This window comes from Thamnophis elegans, chromosome 6 (genome assembly GCF_009769535.1).
Source record: "Thamnophis elegans isolate rThaEle1 chromosome 6, rThaEle1.pri, whole genome shotgun sequence".
In the NCBI taxonomy this organism is placed as follows: domain Eukaryota; kingdom Metazoa; phylum Chordata; class Lepidosauria; order Squamata; family Colubridae; genus Thamnophis; species Thamnophis elegans.
The window spans coordinates 69602673-69619032 of NC_045546.1; the positions used below are offsets into that span (position 1 = coordinate 69602673).

At 40.5% G+C, this 16360-nt stretch overlaps 1 protein-coding gene across 1 annotated transcript in view; it reads right to left on the reverse strand.

Moving 5' to 3' along the window:
- Window positions 1-16360, reverse strand: part of ZMAT2 (zinc finger matrin-type 2) — a 60065-nt gene that overhangs the window by 33466 nt on the left and 10239 nt on the right. Inside the window, exons 2-3 of the mRNA XM_032219293.1 lie at window positions 11599-11692; window positions 11039-11162 (exon numbers count right to left, since the gene is read on the reverse strand). Coding sequence (XP_032075184.1) covers window positions 11039-11162; window positions 11599-11692 — 218 coding nt within the window. The remainder of the gene's footprint in view (window positions 1-11038; window positions 11163-11598; window positions 11693-16360) is intronic.

Sequence of the window (16360 nt, forward strand, 5' to 3'; positions counted from 1 at the left end):
CCCACCTTCCTTTTAGATGGCAGAGAAGGTGGTCACATGGCAGCTTCAGAGGATCCTGGATGAAATGGATTATCTTGACCCTTTCCAGTCAGGTTTCAGGCCCACTTATGGGACAGAGACAGCGTTGGTTGGTCACACTTTCTGATGATCTCTGGCAAGAGCAGGATGGGGATAGAGCATCCCTCCTTGATCTCCTTGATCTCTCAGTGGCCTTTGATACCATTAACCATGGTATCCTTTTGGGCTGGCTGTGGGATTTAAGACTGGGTGGCACAGTCTTTTCTCCAAGGCTACTTGGACTACTGCGATGCACTCATCACCTTTAAAGCATGGATCCAAGTTATCCGATGAACTGTCTCACCTGGATGTGGCTATACTGCCCCATCCACACTGGCAGAAAGAGAATGCTTGCCAGTCAAAGAATTTCAGTTGGCAGAATTCGGAAGAGCCATTTCTGTGATAGCTCCAGCCCTCTGGAACATCATGCCTCCCGAGGTGAGATCCACAACCACCTTTTTGGCCTTCAGAAAAAGCTTGAAGATATGGATCTGCCAACTGGCTTAGGGCCCTAATAGAGGTGGAGCACTCTGGAAATGTCTAATAGATTAGCTAATACCCCACCTCCTCCCTATGCATACTTTGCTCCCTTCCTCTCCATCTTAATTTAATTTTAACTAAAATTTAAATTTAAGATCTCTATTTATTGTTTTAATGTTTTATACGGCATTTTTATTGCATGATTGCAGGCTGCCTGTGATAATACCGAAGTGTATTTTTATTTGTTTGTTTATTTATTTAACTGATATAAAGAAAAATATATCACTTTATTATCATCTTCTGTAGTAAAAGAACAATTACCTAAAGCTTGCAAAAATTTAAAAAAACTCTTTACAGAGGGTACAGAGTTGTTTACTCTCTAAACAACTTTGCCTGCTTCTCTGAATGTGCTTCTTTGAATGGCCTATGGATTCCTACATGTAAGTGATATGGCTACACAGAAACTATTGTGATTTGCAATAGAAGCATCCTCTTTTATAGACAGTGTGACAATACTCATAGGTAAGCCATAACCTTATAAATAAGGAACAAGTTTAACAATTGGCGATAGATAGATGGCAGACCTAGTGGAAACCGAGACTATTCACATATAAGATGCAGGTATTGAGACATGAACATTAAAGCAATAGTGTAATGAAGGTAAAAGATTGGGACCAAGATTCGGTTCTACATAACTACAGAATTGGAAGACCCTGGTAAAAGGCCATGGAACAGGATATTGCCTCTGTAAAGGGACCATTGAGATCCTCTAAAAAACGGGCGTCAAATCCTTGGCACCACGTTGCCATCATGTAATGTATTGCGACATTTTTTCCCCTTCATGAAACTGGGGTGGGCATGGCCTACATGTGATGCATCCGGTCCGCAGGCCACCGGTTTGATGCCCCTGCTCTAAAGGTAACTGCTTGGCTATCTGGCATTTCAGGATATGGTTCTTACACTCTACCTTGCAAACCTATATACTAAAACTAGCATTCCCTGCCTTGGTCCCAAGAAACAAAAATCAAGGATATGCATAGCAGGGGAAAAGGATTAAAGTTGATAATCTGGAGAAGCCACAGGATTTATATGAGCAACTAGTAGGCCCAGAAGAGGAACAGAGCAGTAAGGAGGAATTAGAATCTAGAAGCCAGGAAGAATGACAACAGGGAATAAAAGAAGGAGAACAAGAAGAAAATAGTAGGGAAGAGAAAGAGCAACAGAGAGAGGAGGAAGTGAGACCAAAAACAAGGAGCCAAAAAAGAAACTAGAGTCAATAAAAAATAAAGACAGGCAGAGAATTAGGAGGATGGAAGAGGAAATTCAATTATTGTCAGTAAATATTAATGGTTTAAATTCAACAACAAAAAGAAAGTGTATCTGTATTTGTATCTGGGCAAGATAAACAAAACAAAAGGCAGATATAACATGCTTACAGGAAGCACACATTAAAAAACAAGATATAAAATTCCTAATTTTCCTACATTAGGAAAATTATATGCAGTATCAGCAGAAGAAATGAGAAAAGGGATAGTGATATATGTTAAGAGATAAAGACAAATTTAATTCATGCAGACCCAAAGGGAAGAATATTAATGATAGAGATATGGATAAACTAAAATTCGATATTATCGGTAGCAATATATGCCCCAAACGAAAATCAGAAGGACTTTTATAAAAAAATTACATGAAAAAATTAAAGAAATTGGATTGAGGAATATTTGTATAATAGGTGATTATAAAGCCATAGTGGACAGTAAAAAAGATTATGTAAGTGACAAAAAAGCTAAAAATAGAAAGAAAGTATTACCAACAACTTGATGGAGGAGCTAAATTTAATTGATATTTGGAGAAAACTGGAACCAGAAAAAAAAAAAACAATTTACTTTTTACTCCAATCCACATCAATCCTGGTCACGGATTGATAGGGCATGGATGAATGGAGAAATTGGGACAAAAATACAAACAATTGAAATATTACCAAATACGTGGGCAGACCATAACTCCATTAAAATAATTTTGAAAGGTAAAAAAAAAAAAAACTAGACAAAGATGGATGTTAAATTTGCAAATACTAAAGGAAAAAGAATTTATTCAGAAATGTAGAAATGAATTGGAGTTATTCCTTAAGGAAAATACAAAATGACATCTATACAAAATCTATGGGACACCATGAAAGCCTATTCCCATGGAATTATTATAGTGTATTCAGCAAAAAGAAACAAAAGAGAAATGGGCACAAGAAGATACTAGAGGAGTAGTAGATTCTCCTTTCAAGCCTCGTGGTGCACTACAAAATGGCCGCCCGTCTCCTGCCTATGCAGTCTCTAAGGTGGCACCTCCTTGCAAAGTCAATCTTCCCTCATGGCGCGGCCAGGAATGACAGAGGCAAGCCGAATGCAGTAATTGCCGATCAGAAAAGAGATAAGCTCAGAAATTGGTCTCAAATGCGGCAGCACGGCTCGTGTAGCGGCGGCAAGCTGACTCGCTCAATTAATGGCTGTAAGTGTGCTAGAAGCCAACCGGTGGATTTCCAATAGAACGGACTAGGTTCCATGCGAGCAACAAACCTCAATCTTTAAAATCCAATGCCAGCCGCACCTCACCTCTCTATCTGGCTACACTAAGCAGGGGATTTGATCGCAATGCCTAACAGGCGATGTGACCCCTTGTGGGGTGGCTACTGCCAATTTGTTAAATTTAGTGGAGTCCAATTAAGAAATTTTAGAGTATCCAATTTTCCAAATATTGTTTAGATCTCAAGTAATTAGTAAAAAACCTAGATTTTCACTAGCCTAAAAAACTATCAGCCTAATCGAACCATAGACTGAAAGGAAACTGGGCAAAGGAGTAGAGGCATGGCTGGAACACTTTTCTCTCAGTCTATGGACCAATCAGGATTGATAACAGCCCGATGGTAGGTACCTCCCATTCCCAATCATGGAGAATTTAGACATTCAGGGGAATCTGAAAACAAATCAGGAATTAAAGGAGCAAAATATAAATATAGATTGGTGGCCATATTTTCAACTACAATCAAGGTACCAAAAAGATGTAAAAGAATATGGAATATACACAGAATTACAACAAATAAAAGAAGATAAATTCATAACAAAAATGTACAAATATTTATTAGAAGTAACATTGGAAGAAGTAGTAGTTAAAGGATGCATGATAGCGTGGGCCAAAAATTTTGGCACAATATAGATTTAGTGGATTGGGAAAGAAGGTTCTCCAAACCTGAAAAGGGGGAACATAAAGGCAAGGAAGTCATAGAGTTCACCCCATCCTCTGGCAATGGTGAGGGAACTCTAACCAAGGGAGCCAAGACCACCCTGGAGAGCGAGCGACAGCAGAGGAGAAAACAACCCCCTGATATGTATGACAATTATACTGATGCTACTCAGGGTGGAACTAACGATTGGTTCCTTGGAACATAAGGGCATAATGACTGCCTTGTTGGGCTGGGTGTAGCAGATGCCTGGTTAGCCCTGGCATGTGGGGACTGGGAATGTGTCTCAGGGAGTTAAAAATCCCCATAGAATTTTCACAACTAGAGGGGACCCTAACAGGGGGAAGCCTGGCCACATTCTTAATGGAGCCTATGGAACTAAAGATAGTGCCCCACAGGAAACCATCAGTTTCATCATGGGACCTGGCATGACGGAATTGATGGTGCTTGGGCTTACTTGGCTAAAGAAATGGAATCCATCAGTAGACTGGAAGAGGAATTGAGTCAACCCTACAATGGTTTATGCAGTGTCAGGCAGCTTTCAAGAAGCTGAAGGGTCTTTTTGCAGTCAAGACCATGCTCAAACACTTTGACCCTGATGAGCAGTTTATCATTAAAGCAGACACCAGCAATGTCAATGGGAGTGGTCTTCTCCAAAACTATAAACAAGGGGCACTGCAACCCTATGCCTAGATCTCCCAAAAGCTTTCCAATGCGGAATGCAGATGGGCAGTATGAGAGAAAGAAGTTTATGCTGTACAGTGGAGGCAGTTCTTAGAGGGTAGTAAAACCATGTTCAAAGTCTGGACTGACCACAAAAACCTAGAAGCACTGAAAATTCCTCGGAGGTTATCCCTTAAACAAGTGTGGTGGGTCCAATACTTCAACCATTTTAACTTCATCCTTCGTTATTTGCCTGGGGGGGGGGAGAATTTCCTGGCCGATGCCCTTAGGCTATTCCAATATAACAGCATCAGAGAGGAGGTCATAAACTGCATTATCCCATCCAACCAAACAGCAGCTCCTGCCATCACAGGAGCACAGAAAAAACCCAAGTTGCAAATGACTGGGGACCTGACTTGGATGTTAGGGACCGCTCTACTGGGTGATGAATGGTTTGAACTCCATAAAGGGGATTTTACACTAAGGGATGACCTGGCCTGAACTGGCACCAGACTTTATGTGCCTTCCAATCAGAGGAGCTTAATCCTTCAGCGGAGCCACAACTTCAAAACAGCTGGACCTACTGGATTTGTAAAAATCCAATACCTCATCAACCGTCAATTTTGGTGGCTGAGCATGAAGGACATTGAGAAATATATGACTAGTTGCCCATCAGCAAAAAGATGCCCTGACAAGATACCAGGTTTACTGCAGCCCGTGGCCAATCCTACCACTCCCCAGAAAGAAATATTCATGTACTTCATTGTGGAGCTACAAGAGAATTTGGGACATATTACTTCAATATCTGAGCCCACTGATTGGATAAACAACATGGTTGTTATTTGGAAGCCTGAAAAGATCAGAATTTGCATTGATCCCAAGTTTCTGAATATGGCCCTGAAATGGTCACACTACCTATTGCCAACACTTGATGACCTTTTGCACAAGCTACCCAAAGCATGGGGTTTCTTGCTTGTTGATGCCAGAGATGCCCTTTTAACAGTGCAAACTGGATGAAAAGAATAGCTACATGACCACATTCTGGACTCCTTGAGGCAGAAAGAGATGGCTCAAACTACCCTTTGGAGCCTCTGTAACACCAGAGGTGTATCAACAAAAGCAGCATGAATTAAGTGGGCTCAGTGGAATTGAGCCAATAGCTGATGACATTCTTGTAGTTGGCTGTTGTGATACAGATGAAGAAGCTGAGCATGACCATGATGAGAAGCTCATAGCATTACTAGACTGCTGTAGGTAAGTGAGGCTGAGGCTCAGTGCAAAGAAATTGCAGTTCAAGGTACAAGAAGTCAATTTCCTTGTTCTCACATGGCTTAAAAGCTGACCCAGATACGATTAGAGCCATTGTAGATATGCCACTGACTGCCAATGCCAAATTGATGCACAGATTTATCGGTTTTAAGGTGTGTCAGCCATTGAGATGTCTTCTGGACAAAGATGCGGCTTGGTACTGGCTTCCCAAGCATGACCAGGCAGTAAAGGAGATAAAACACTTGTTCACTACTTGCCCAGTGTTGAAATACTGTGATGCCCCAGTATTGAAATACCATGATGTCACAAAGCCTGTTATAATTCAAAATGACTTAAGCAAAAATGGCCTAAGATGTTGCTTATTGAGCCACGGTGGTGCAGTGGTTAAGAGTGCAGTACTGCAGGCTACCTCTGCTGACTGCCTGTTGCCTGTAATTTGGCAGTTCAAATCTCACCAGGCTCAAGGTTGACTCAGCCTTCCATTCTTCCACGATGGGTCAAATGAGGACCCAGATTGTTGGGGGCAACATGCTGACTCTGTAAACCGCTTAGAGAGGGTTGTAGAGCACTGCAAAGTCTAAGTGCTATTGCTATTGCAAGAAGGTCAGCCAACTGCATATGTGCACAGGCTCTTTCATCTGAGCTAAATTACACACAAATTGAAAAGGAATGTTTAAGTATTGAATTTGCTTGCCAGAATTTCCATCATTCTCTTTATGGCTGGAATACAATCACAGCTGAAACTGATCACAAGCTGCCAATAGCTATATTGGCAGCTTGGTATGCTCCCAAGCATTTGCAGAGCATGATGCTTACACTGCAGCATTATAATCTCAACATTGTCTACAAACCAGGATGTGAAATGTATATCAGTGATACCCTGAGCAGGGCTACATCAGAGGGCTACAAGAGGAGAGCACAAGCATCACATGGTTTGTTGGTTGCAACAGGAACAATCCCTCTTTGCTGAAGTCAATCAAGCAGACTATTTCAAAGTCACTAAGCAGCGGCTACGTCAGCTCCTGCAGCACACAGATACCGATGCAACTTTACAGGCATTGAATGCTATCGTTCTGAGTGGGTGGGTGGATGAGAAGGAGGCAGTTCCTGCAATTGTGTGGGAATATTGGTTTTTCAGAGATGAGATCAGCATACAAAATGGTATCTTGTACAAAGATCCAAGAGTCATAGTGCCAAAGTTATTGAGAGCAGATATGTTATTGCACATACACTCAAGACACATTGGGGGTGAGGCATGCTATAAACAAGCTTGCGATACTCTTTACTGGCCTAACATGCAAAATCAGAGGCTTTGTTAGTAATTGTGCCACTTGCAATGAATATGCACTTTTGCAACAAAAAGAAACCATGATGTGACATGAAATACCCTCATGTCCTTGGCGGATCATCAGTATAGATTTGTTCAACTATGCAGGAAAAGAGTACCTGATAATTAGTTGATCATTATTCAGACTTCTGGGAAATTGAACTTCTTCCTGACTTGTCTGCTGAAACTACTATTAGGAGATGCAAGGCTCAGTTTGTACGTCATGGCCAATGAGATAAAGTGATCTCTGATAATGGCTCTCAGTTTGCAAGCCTTCAATTTGGGAAATTTGCTGCGGAGTGGGAGTTTGAGCATGTGACTTCCTCACCACATCACCCACAAGCTAATGGCAAAGCTGAATCAGCTGTGAAGATTGTTAAGAATTTATGCAAAAAAGCACAAAGTGCATGGAAGGCCATTCCATATTGGAGAAATATTCCAACCGAGGGCATGGAGTGTAGTCTGCTGCAGAGACTGATGTCAAGGAGACTAAAGACCTCCTTACCAGTGGCAAATAAGTTGATTGAGCCCTCTGTGATACAAGGCGTCCCAGAGAAGTTACGGCTTAAGAGACAAGTATTCAAGGCAAGATATGACAAATCAGTCAGAGATTTGTCAGAATTGAATATTGGGCAACAAACCCGTATGAGACCGCTGCCTGGAGATCGAACAGGTTGCTGGAAAACAGGTATTTGTATATAACAGGTGGCACCACAATCCTATCTAGTGGACGTTGAAGGAACTCTCTATCGTCACAATCGTGTGGATCTGTGTGTGGCTGAGCAACCTGACTCTCCATATCCAGTGGATGGGCCAGACTCATCTGTTATTACTGGGCCACATTTACTCACTGACAATAGGGAATGCACAGTGTCGACATCACAGACCAATGTTAATGACAATCCCGAGTGAATATAAAGCTAAAAGTCTATAGAGCTGTGGTTATTCATTATCTCCTGGATAACCACGACATGAGTAATGTCATAATGTTATGAGTATAAACAAATAGCAATAGCAGTTAGACTTATATACCCCTTCATAGGGCTTTCAGCCCTCTCTAAGTGGTTTACAGAGTCAGCATATTGCCCCCAACAACAATTCGGGTCCTCCTTTTACCCACCTCAGAAGGATGGAAGGCTGAGTCAACCCTGAACCGGTGAGATTTGAACAGCCAAACTGCAGAACTGCAATCAGCTGAAGTAGCCTGCAGTGCTGCATTTAACCACTGCACCACCTCGGCTCGTACATGGACATGAGTCGTGGATCCTGTACTGAAAGCATATCAAACAACTGAAGAAGTATCACATCTGTGCTCTCTGCTTCATTCTTGGCATTTGTGGCAAGACTGTATCTCCAACCTGGAGGTTATGGATTATGCAGAGTCCACCAGCCATGGACTGCATTGCATAGTCAGCATACTGCTAACCATTGAGTCTCAATTATCAGAGTCTATATGAGATGAGTGGGAAATGTCATCAGAATGGATGACCTCCTTATGTCTCTCCAGTTATTCTATAAGTGTGCTGGAATCTGGGAAGAGACCTTGAAGTCAACCAGCTGAGTGCTACAAACACACCATGAAAGAAAACATTACTGAGACATCCAGCTAAGGGAACTAAAAGTTGCATCTGCTGACAGAACCTGCTGGCGACCCCTATGCTATGAAACCTCGATCAATTTTGAAGATTGCCAAACTTGATAGATAACCATGAAATCATAGAATAACACCCATAGTTACTAAAACAATGGATTTTTAGTGCCCTCAATGTGCTAGACTCTTCATTTCCAGACTGGGACTAGAGAGCCATCTCCAAATCCAGAGATGAACTGTATAAACACCATGTCTTCTTCAAAACCAAAGGACTCTGATATACATACGAGGGCTCTTTGGAAAAATGGAACTCATTAAAAAATATTAGGAACAAAAAAATCAGAGGAAATGAAATTCAGAGTTGAATCTTTCTCATGCTGCTACTAGTAGTCAGAAGAAAACTAAGGGGAAAAGCAAGAACCACTACTAGAAGCATATACTTTGTGCCAAGGAGGCACTTTTTATTGAAAAACCTGCCTTTGCCAATTATGGTGTCAATTATGAGTTCTGGGCAGTCACATTACTTATATGTTTCAAGTACAAGGATCACAATTATAAAATAAAGAATAAAAAGAAGATAAGGGATTTATTTTTTTCCTCAAAAAGCCAGTAGAGAGAAGAGGAATGATATATCTTAGGGTCAAATTTATTTTACAATTTGAAGATTCTTTATGTAAAAGTTTTATCTCTTGTGAAATAGATCTAATTTTGTCTGAACCTAGCAGGAAGAAAAGGGCTTGAACTGAAGAACAGAAGTATGCTGTGTATAGGATAATATAAAAAGAAAAAATGTAAGAAAAATGTTGGAATATGGAACTTCATGTGTTATTATAAGCTTCTTGAACCAAATTCAGAAGTAAGTATGTTGGTAGCAAAAGCCAGTAGAATAACACTGGCTCAATATTATTTTAAGACATATTTACTCATATTTACTCAAGGGCAAATGAAAATAATTTGCAGTGGCCAAAACTTTCAAGGGCAGGACAGATAATTGGTTGCAGTTATTAATCCTGACTTTCATTGAAATATCACTTATTTATTTTTATTAAATTTATATACCATTCGAAGGGGGTTCATCCATAGACATTTAGCTATGCACTTTGGGTTGAACCCCCTTCGATAGCTGTGGGAGTATGAACTGATTTCCAAAAAATTGCAGACTACAGAAACCAGTTCCATTTGAATTACTCAGGTGAACCTAAGGACACAGATAAACCTCCAAATGACCTCAATGGCTGTCTACTCTAAAAGAATGCAAATGACCAACTGTCTGCAAGAAATGTAAATCTTTCCATTCCCCATTATCCAATCAGAGCCAAAGGAGCTTCTTGGATAAGAAGCAAAACATATTCAAAGAAAAACAAGGAAGCCCAGTTGCCTCATGAAAAAGCACCTTTGGGACAACCATGACCTGAATGACTGAGAATCTCCATTGCCAATTTTTTAAATACAACACATAATTAAACTTTGAAATTTGCTACCATGGGATGTTATGCAAGTTGCTAGTTTGGCTGGCTTAAAAAAAATGTTGGATCAATTCATGGAAATCATGGGGAGCAATAACTTTTAGCCTTAATGGCAGTGACTGGCTTTGAAGGCCATCAGCTGGAAGATTAGTGGGATTCCTTGTGTAGCTGTTTGGTCACTGTGAAAACAGTCTAATGGGCTATCTTAGTGTTGGCAAACCTTTTCAGCACTGAGTGCCGAAATGGGAGTATGTGCATGTGCGCAGGCACACGCCGGAAACCGGAAGAGCAGTCCATGTGCACACTGGGAAGATTATTTTCCGGTTTCCAGTACACGCATTCTCATGGGGCATCTGGTCTTTGTGCGCACATGAACACCAGAAATCAGAAGACCAGGTGGCCAATGTGCATGTGCAAGCTGGAAACCAGAATATCATCTTCCCAGTACGCACACCCAGCGGCTGTTCTTCTGGTTTCCTGCGCTCCCATGCATGTGAAGACCAGTTTGCCAGCACACCGGAACCCGAAAGTGCAAAAGGTGATGACTCTGTGTGCCACTTCTGGCAGGCGTGCCATAGGTTCACCATCACGGGGCTATCTGGTCAATGGGTCTGATCCAACAGGGCACTGCTTATGTTCTTATGTTAAATGAAATAATTTACTGATAGAAAAGGGTAAATCAAATGTCTCTCCTAAAGCTGTGTAAACTCATTACTCATTATTTCAATGAGTAAACAACAGCCATCTCAAATATTTACAAATTGTACAATCCACAATCTGAAGGGATGCTACTATTATCAACCTTGAGATGGTTCAGATTCATTTCATTTTGTTCATTCACCTACCCTCTCTTTCCAAATACATTATAAAAAAGAGTACTGGAAGGTTAGTTGCTAAACCTCTCTGTTAATCAAATGTTACTACATTAGCAGATACAATCTCTATCACCTTACCCGCCCATCTCAGACTGAGGAGTAGTTTTGGTAATAACAATAGTTTTCCCCAATTTGGATTCCAGATCCACTTTGTAGTCTCGATGCCGCAGAAGCTCACGCTTGATAGGCTGCACTGGTTTGCCTAAAATATAAATTAAAAAAATTAATGAGGATAGACAGACAGAGAAATAAAATGATTTGGTATACCCTTGAAATATAAAACCTTCATTTTAGTCAGTAAATATTTTTTCTTCTATTGCCCAAGAAAGTTCTTCACTTAATTTTAATTTCCTCAACTCTTAAGATCAAATAAACCTAACTTCTTAATTTGTTGAATATGAGTAAACAGGAAATATTTTTTTACAATTTTTAAAAGAACATAACATGAAGTGTCTAGCTGTCTGTCTAGCTAGCTAGATATGTATCCATCTATTATGCCGCCCATCTCCCCTACAAGGTGACTGTGGGGAGCCAAACCTTCCCTCTGAAATGTTGTCTTTTGCATCTCATTCTACAAACTGAATTAGCAACTACTAATGAAATGGAGACATGCACTGCATAGTCAGCATACTACTAACCATCTTTCTTCTCTCTTTCCTCTGTAAGCCGTTTCTCTGCAAGCTTCTCATATTCATCTTTGTCCCACTTTCGGCGGAAGTCTAAGTTTTTAGCCTATGATTGAAAAAAATGTAATATTTCAGTTAACAAAAAAAGTCTGGTGTTGACAATAATATGAATTATTGGCTTGTAGGAGACTCATTTTCTCTAAAAACTCTTACACAGGAAAAGCATAGGCAGGCAATGTTTATACAGAAAGCATTAAACTCAACTATTATATGCTACAGGCAAATTCTAAAAGCTACAGAACTGAGAAGGTCTGATAAGGAATAAAATTTTCTTTAAATTTCAACAGCTGAATTCCACAAGGATCAGCAATCTCTTTAGGCACTATGCATACGTGGTGAAATTTTAGGTTATATCAATAAAAATATCCATTCTAAATCATGAGAAGTAATAATTCCAGTTTTTCTGTAGCCAAAGTCTATCACAGCCCAGCATCTTAAGTGGTCACAAGAGTGGACTAACAACAGCTATGATTATAGTCTTCAAATGTCTGAAAGGATATTATTCAGAAAAAAACAGAAGAATCTCTCTTTCTCAAAAAGGAAGACTGTTTAACTTTGGAGTTCCATATGTGCCATTTAGAAGCATGATGATACCCACAACTGCTGATACACTCGTCTTATTAATATTCTTACAAGAATACTTTTGTTTTACGAGAAAAGACCATACCATTCCTGACTAAAATAAATACTAGCCTATGGATACAATTACTATACCAAGAAGGTAGAAACTGCTTATTAAACACAGAAATAAAGGCAGCAGATATCTGATAAGTGAAGCATTTATATAGCTTTAAGAAAAATACAGGGAATTACAACCAAAATGAAAATATTGTCATTAAATGCAAGAGGGAAAAAGCAATAGAAGTATATTTGGAGAGGAGGAGTGCTGATGTCGCGACGGCACGACATGCAATCTTGGTGCTCCGAGATCGCAGTCAAATTTCTGCCACTGGATGGTCCATCTCAGTGGTGGGTTTCAAAAATTGTTCAAACCTACTCTGTGGGTGTGGCCTCCTTTGTGGGAGTGGCTTGCCGCCCATGTGACCAGATGGGAGTGGCTTGCCGCCCATGTGACCAGATATGAAGATGCCAATGACACTTGTCAGAACCACCTTAAATTACCTCACACACAGTACTGGCATGCATAAGAATATGATGTAAACTTGATTTTTAAAGGGCATCTTTGGTTTGCGTTAAAACAACTTCAACACAGGCAATGTTCTGATTGCACCACAAACGCAGTAGTTATCCTTACCTTTCACAGAGGCACTGAGTTGTATAAATATGAACATGATAGTGTAGAATAATCATATCCAAGGACCAGTGGTGGGTTTCAAAAATTTTTGGAAACTCTTCTGTAGGTGTGGCCTGCTTTCCGGGTCCACTTGTGGAACCTCTTCTAACCGGTTCGGTAGATTTGACGAACCAGTTCTACCGAATAGGTGCGAACTGATAGGAACCCACCTCTGGTCCATATGGACCTAAACCGTTCCGAGCTGGCTTCTAAAAATCATCTATTTCTAGATGCTCATAAATCCTTTGCTTGATTATCTTATTCAAGATTTTGTCAGATACATGATCACCACCCTCCTGATTCATTCAATTCAAGGCTCAAATGTTAAAAAGCAGCGCAATACTTTCTAAACCTTGTAAAAGAAATAGTACCATCAGTTCATAGTAAGCAGGCATTATTTTTTTTAAAATAACGGAACTGAGTACTTTTGCTTACCTAGCACATGCATTAATTTTTCTGTTCAGTGTCAAAAATCAACTACTGCATGTGCATCACATGCTGTTTTTGTACCAGACATTGAAGAAAGAGCTGAGATCAAGATATCCTTTGGCAAACAATCCCTTACTCTGAAAATCCATCCCTCTGGCAGCTCATCTAAATAACTCAGAGGTTCTGATCAGATGAGCACTGATGGTTAAGGATGATATGCGTAATTTATTATTTTAATATTAATCATAAGGAGGAAAAATAGCTTGCTGTTTTCTTATACTTTGTTAATTTGCTTTGAAAAATATTAATTTCTATTATTACTCAAATTATTGTCACCTACCTAGAGCATGAGGAGTTTCGCTTCCAGGATATCAGTAGGAGCTCAGAAATCTCAGTAAGATAATTTCCTTCCCCTGCAACCTACCATAGCTCAGCAATATATTTCCATGCATCAGTTTCTATTCTGGATCCCTTAGCCCAGTGGTTCTCAACCTTCCCAATGCTGCAACCCAGTTCCTCATGTTCTGGTGACCCCAACCATAAAATTATTTTCGTTGTAATTTTGCTACTGTTATGAATTGTAATGTAAATATCTGATATGGAGGATGTATTTTCATTATTACAAATTGAACATAATTAAAGCATAGTGATTAATCTGCCAATCTTGGTTTGGGAGAAGATCAGCCTAGCTGGGATATTCCAGGATAAAACAACCTGCCTGCCTGCCTCCAGCAGCAGTTCGTGGTTTACATGAGTTTCACTTTATTAAGTTTACTTTTAACATTCCGTTCCACCCACCCACCTACCCAGTTTTCTTTCTTTCTTTCTTTCTCTTTCTTTCTTTCCATTCCTCCCTCTTTTCTTCTTTCTTTTTTCCATTCCTCCCTCCCTTTTCTTCTTTCTTTCTTTCCATTCCCTCTTTTCTTTCTTTCTTTTTCCTTTCTCCCTTTTCTTCTTTCTTTCTTTCCATTCCTCCCTCCCTTTTCTTCTTTCTTTCTTTCCATTTCCCCTCCCTTTCCTTTCTTTCTTCTCTTTCCATTCCCCCCTCCTTTTTCTTCTTTCTTTCTTTCCATTCTTCCCTCCCTTTTCTTTCTTTCCTTCTTTCTTTCTTCTTCCTTCTTTCTTTTTTTCACGCAGATTAAGAAGTTGCCCTTTAAATGGGATTTTAAACGGAGGCTTAAGCTACATCGAACTGGGCTTCCATCCTGAGTGGAATTCCTCGGGACAGAAGGAATGGGTGGGCAGGGCCTGTCCTCCCCTCCAGCCTCTCCTGCCAGCCCTTCCCAGGGGCCAAAAAGCCTCTGAGCTCAGTTTAGCCCACAGGACAGGACCGGCGGCAGGGGTGGCAAAGGCAGCGTTCAGGCCCTAGGTGGCTTGAATCCCAGCATGCGCCTGTCTGGGCGAGAGCCCGTCCTGCTGGCTGAAGCGGGTGGCCCAACTGCCCTGCTGGTCTCCTGCTCTCTGGGCGCCTTCGAGCTCCTGTGCAGACAGCTGGGCTGAAGCGGCACCGCTGACCATGCTCGCTTTGGACTTCCGTTGGAGCCGAAGCTGATCTGCCACCCAGAAGAACCCATCTCTCTCCTCCTTCAGCGCCTCAGCCTTTTCCTGGCATGGAGACCAGGCAGGGTGGCTTCTAGGTTGCGCCGGAGCTGGGAGAAGGCTGCTTCACCACCCAGCGCTCTTCATGTACCTGCTTCTTCAGGACCCGCTTCTGAGCATGAGTGACACCAGTGGAGGTGGATGGTCTTAGGCGACCCCTGTTAAAGGATCGTTAGACCCTCAAAGGAGTCACAACCCACAGGTTGAGAACCATTGCCTTAGCCCAACAACACACAGAATGCAATTATGAAGAGACTTGATAAAATAGCAACTGATTTCAAATATCCCATTTACTTTGGGATTGGGGGGTGAGAGAGGAAAGGTGCCTTTGAAACACTGTTGACTCCTGGCAACTGCTTGGACTAATCCCGGCAGTTCTCCTGGCAAGATTTTTCACAAGTGATTTGCCATTGTCTCTTTCCTAAGTCTGTGAGACTTCCTAAGCCCAAGGTCACCCAGCTGGCTCTATGCCTAAATCAGGACAAAAACTCATGGTCTCTTTCTTTCCAACCTGATACTTTAACCATTCCAACACACTGGCTCTCACTTTTGCTTTATCAAGTGATAAACTTTCTTTAGTTCTTTCTTTAAACATTATTTATTTTCTACGCTAAAGAAATTATACAGAAAATGCCTAAAAACATTATAGGTAGTCCTCGGCTTACAACCATTCATTTAGTGATTGTTATTGTACGTTTCTTGTTGTTATTTTTCCTTCTAAAAGATTTCAATTTATTTTTCAATTGAATTGTAGATCTTATATGTTACATTAAAGGTGGAAAAATCTGAAGTGATACTTGGTCTAATTTTTTACTAATTTTCAAAAATTTGGCATTTTAACAAAGGTGAGTAGACTCTTCATCTCTCTGTATATATGGCATTGGTTTCTTATCCTGGTCTATCTTGTTGGGCTGACATCAATCTTGTAAATTTCAAAGTGCTTCCTCAAGTTATTTTCTTCAACTGGAGTTCAAGCCCTGCTTATCTGAATGCTGCCACAGTAGCAGCTCTCCCTTTTGTCCTTCATAGTCATTGCCTATCCATCTATAGTATCTAAAGTTATCTGGACTAACATTAAAAGACATTTTGAGGATTACAGGTTTATGGAAGTTGAGGCATAAACAAAAGCAGAGTTGTTTTTATATAGCAAATAGTCAGCTCTAAACCATACATACCTGGAATTGTACTACAGTATTTTAACTTGTTCTATTATTATATGTTCAGACATATTCTCTTGTAACTTGATTACAAGGTTTTTTTTCATTATCAGTTCAGTGAATCTGATCATTACTAAACAACTAATAGTGTCTTGTAGTTGATCATGGTGTCACAAGGATATTTCTATTTATGTTAACTGACTCCAACTGAGACAGATTAGCATTAAGGAGTCAC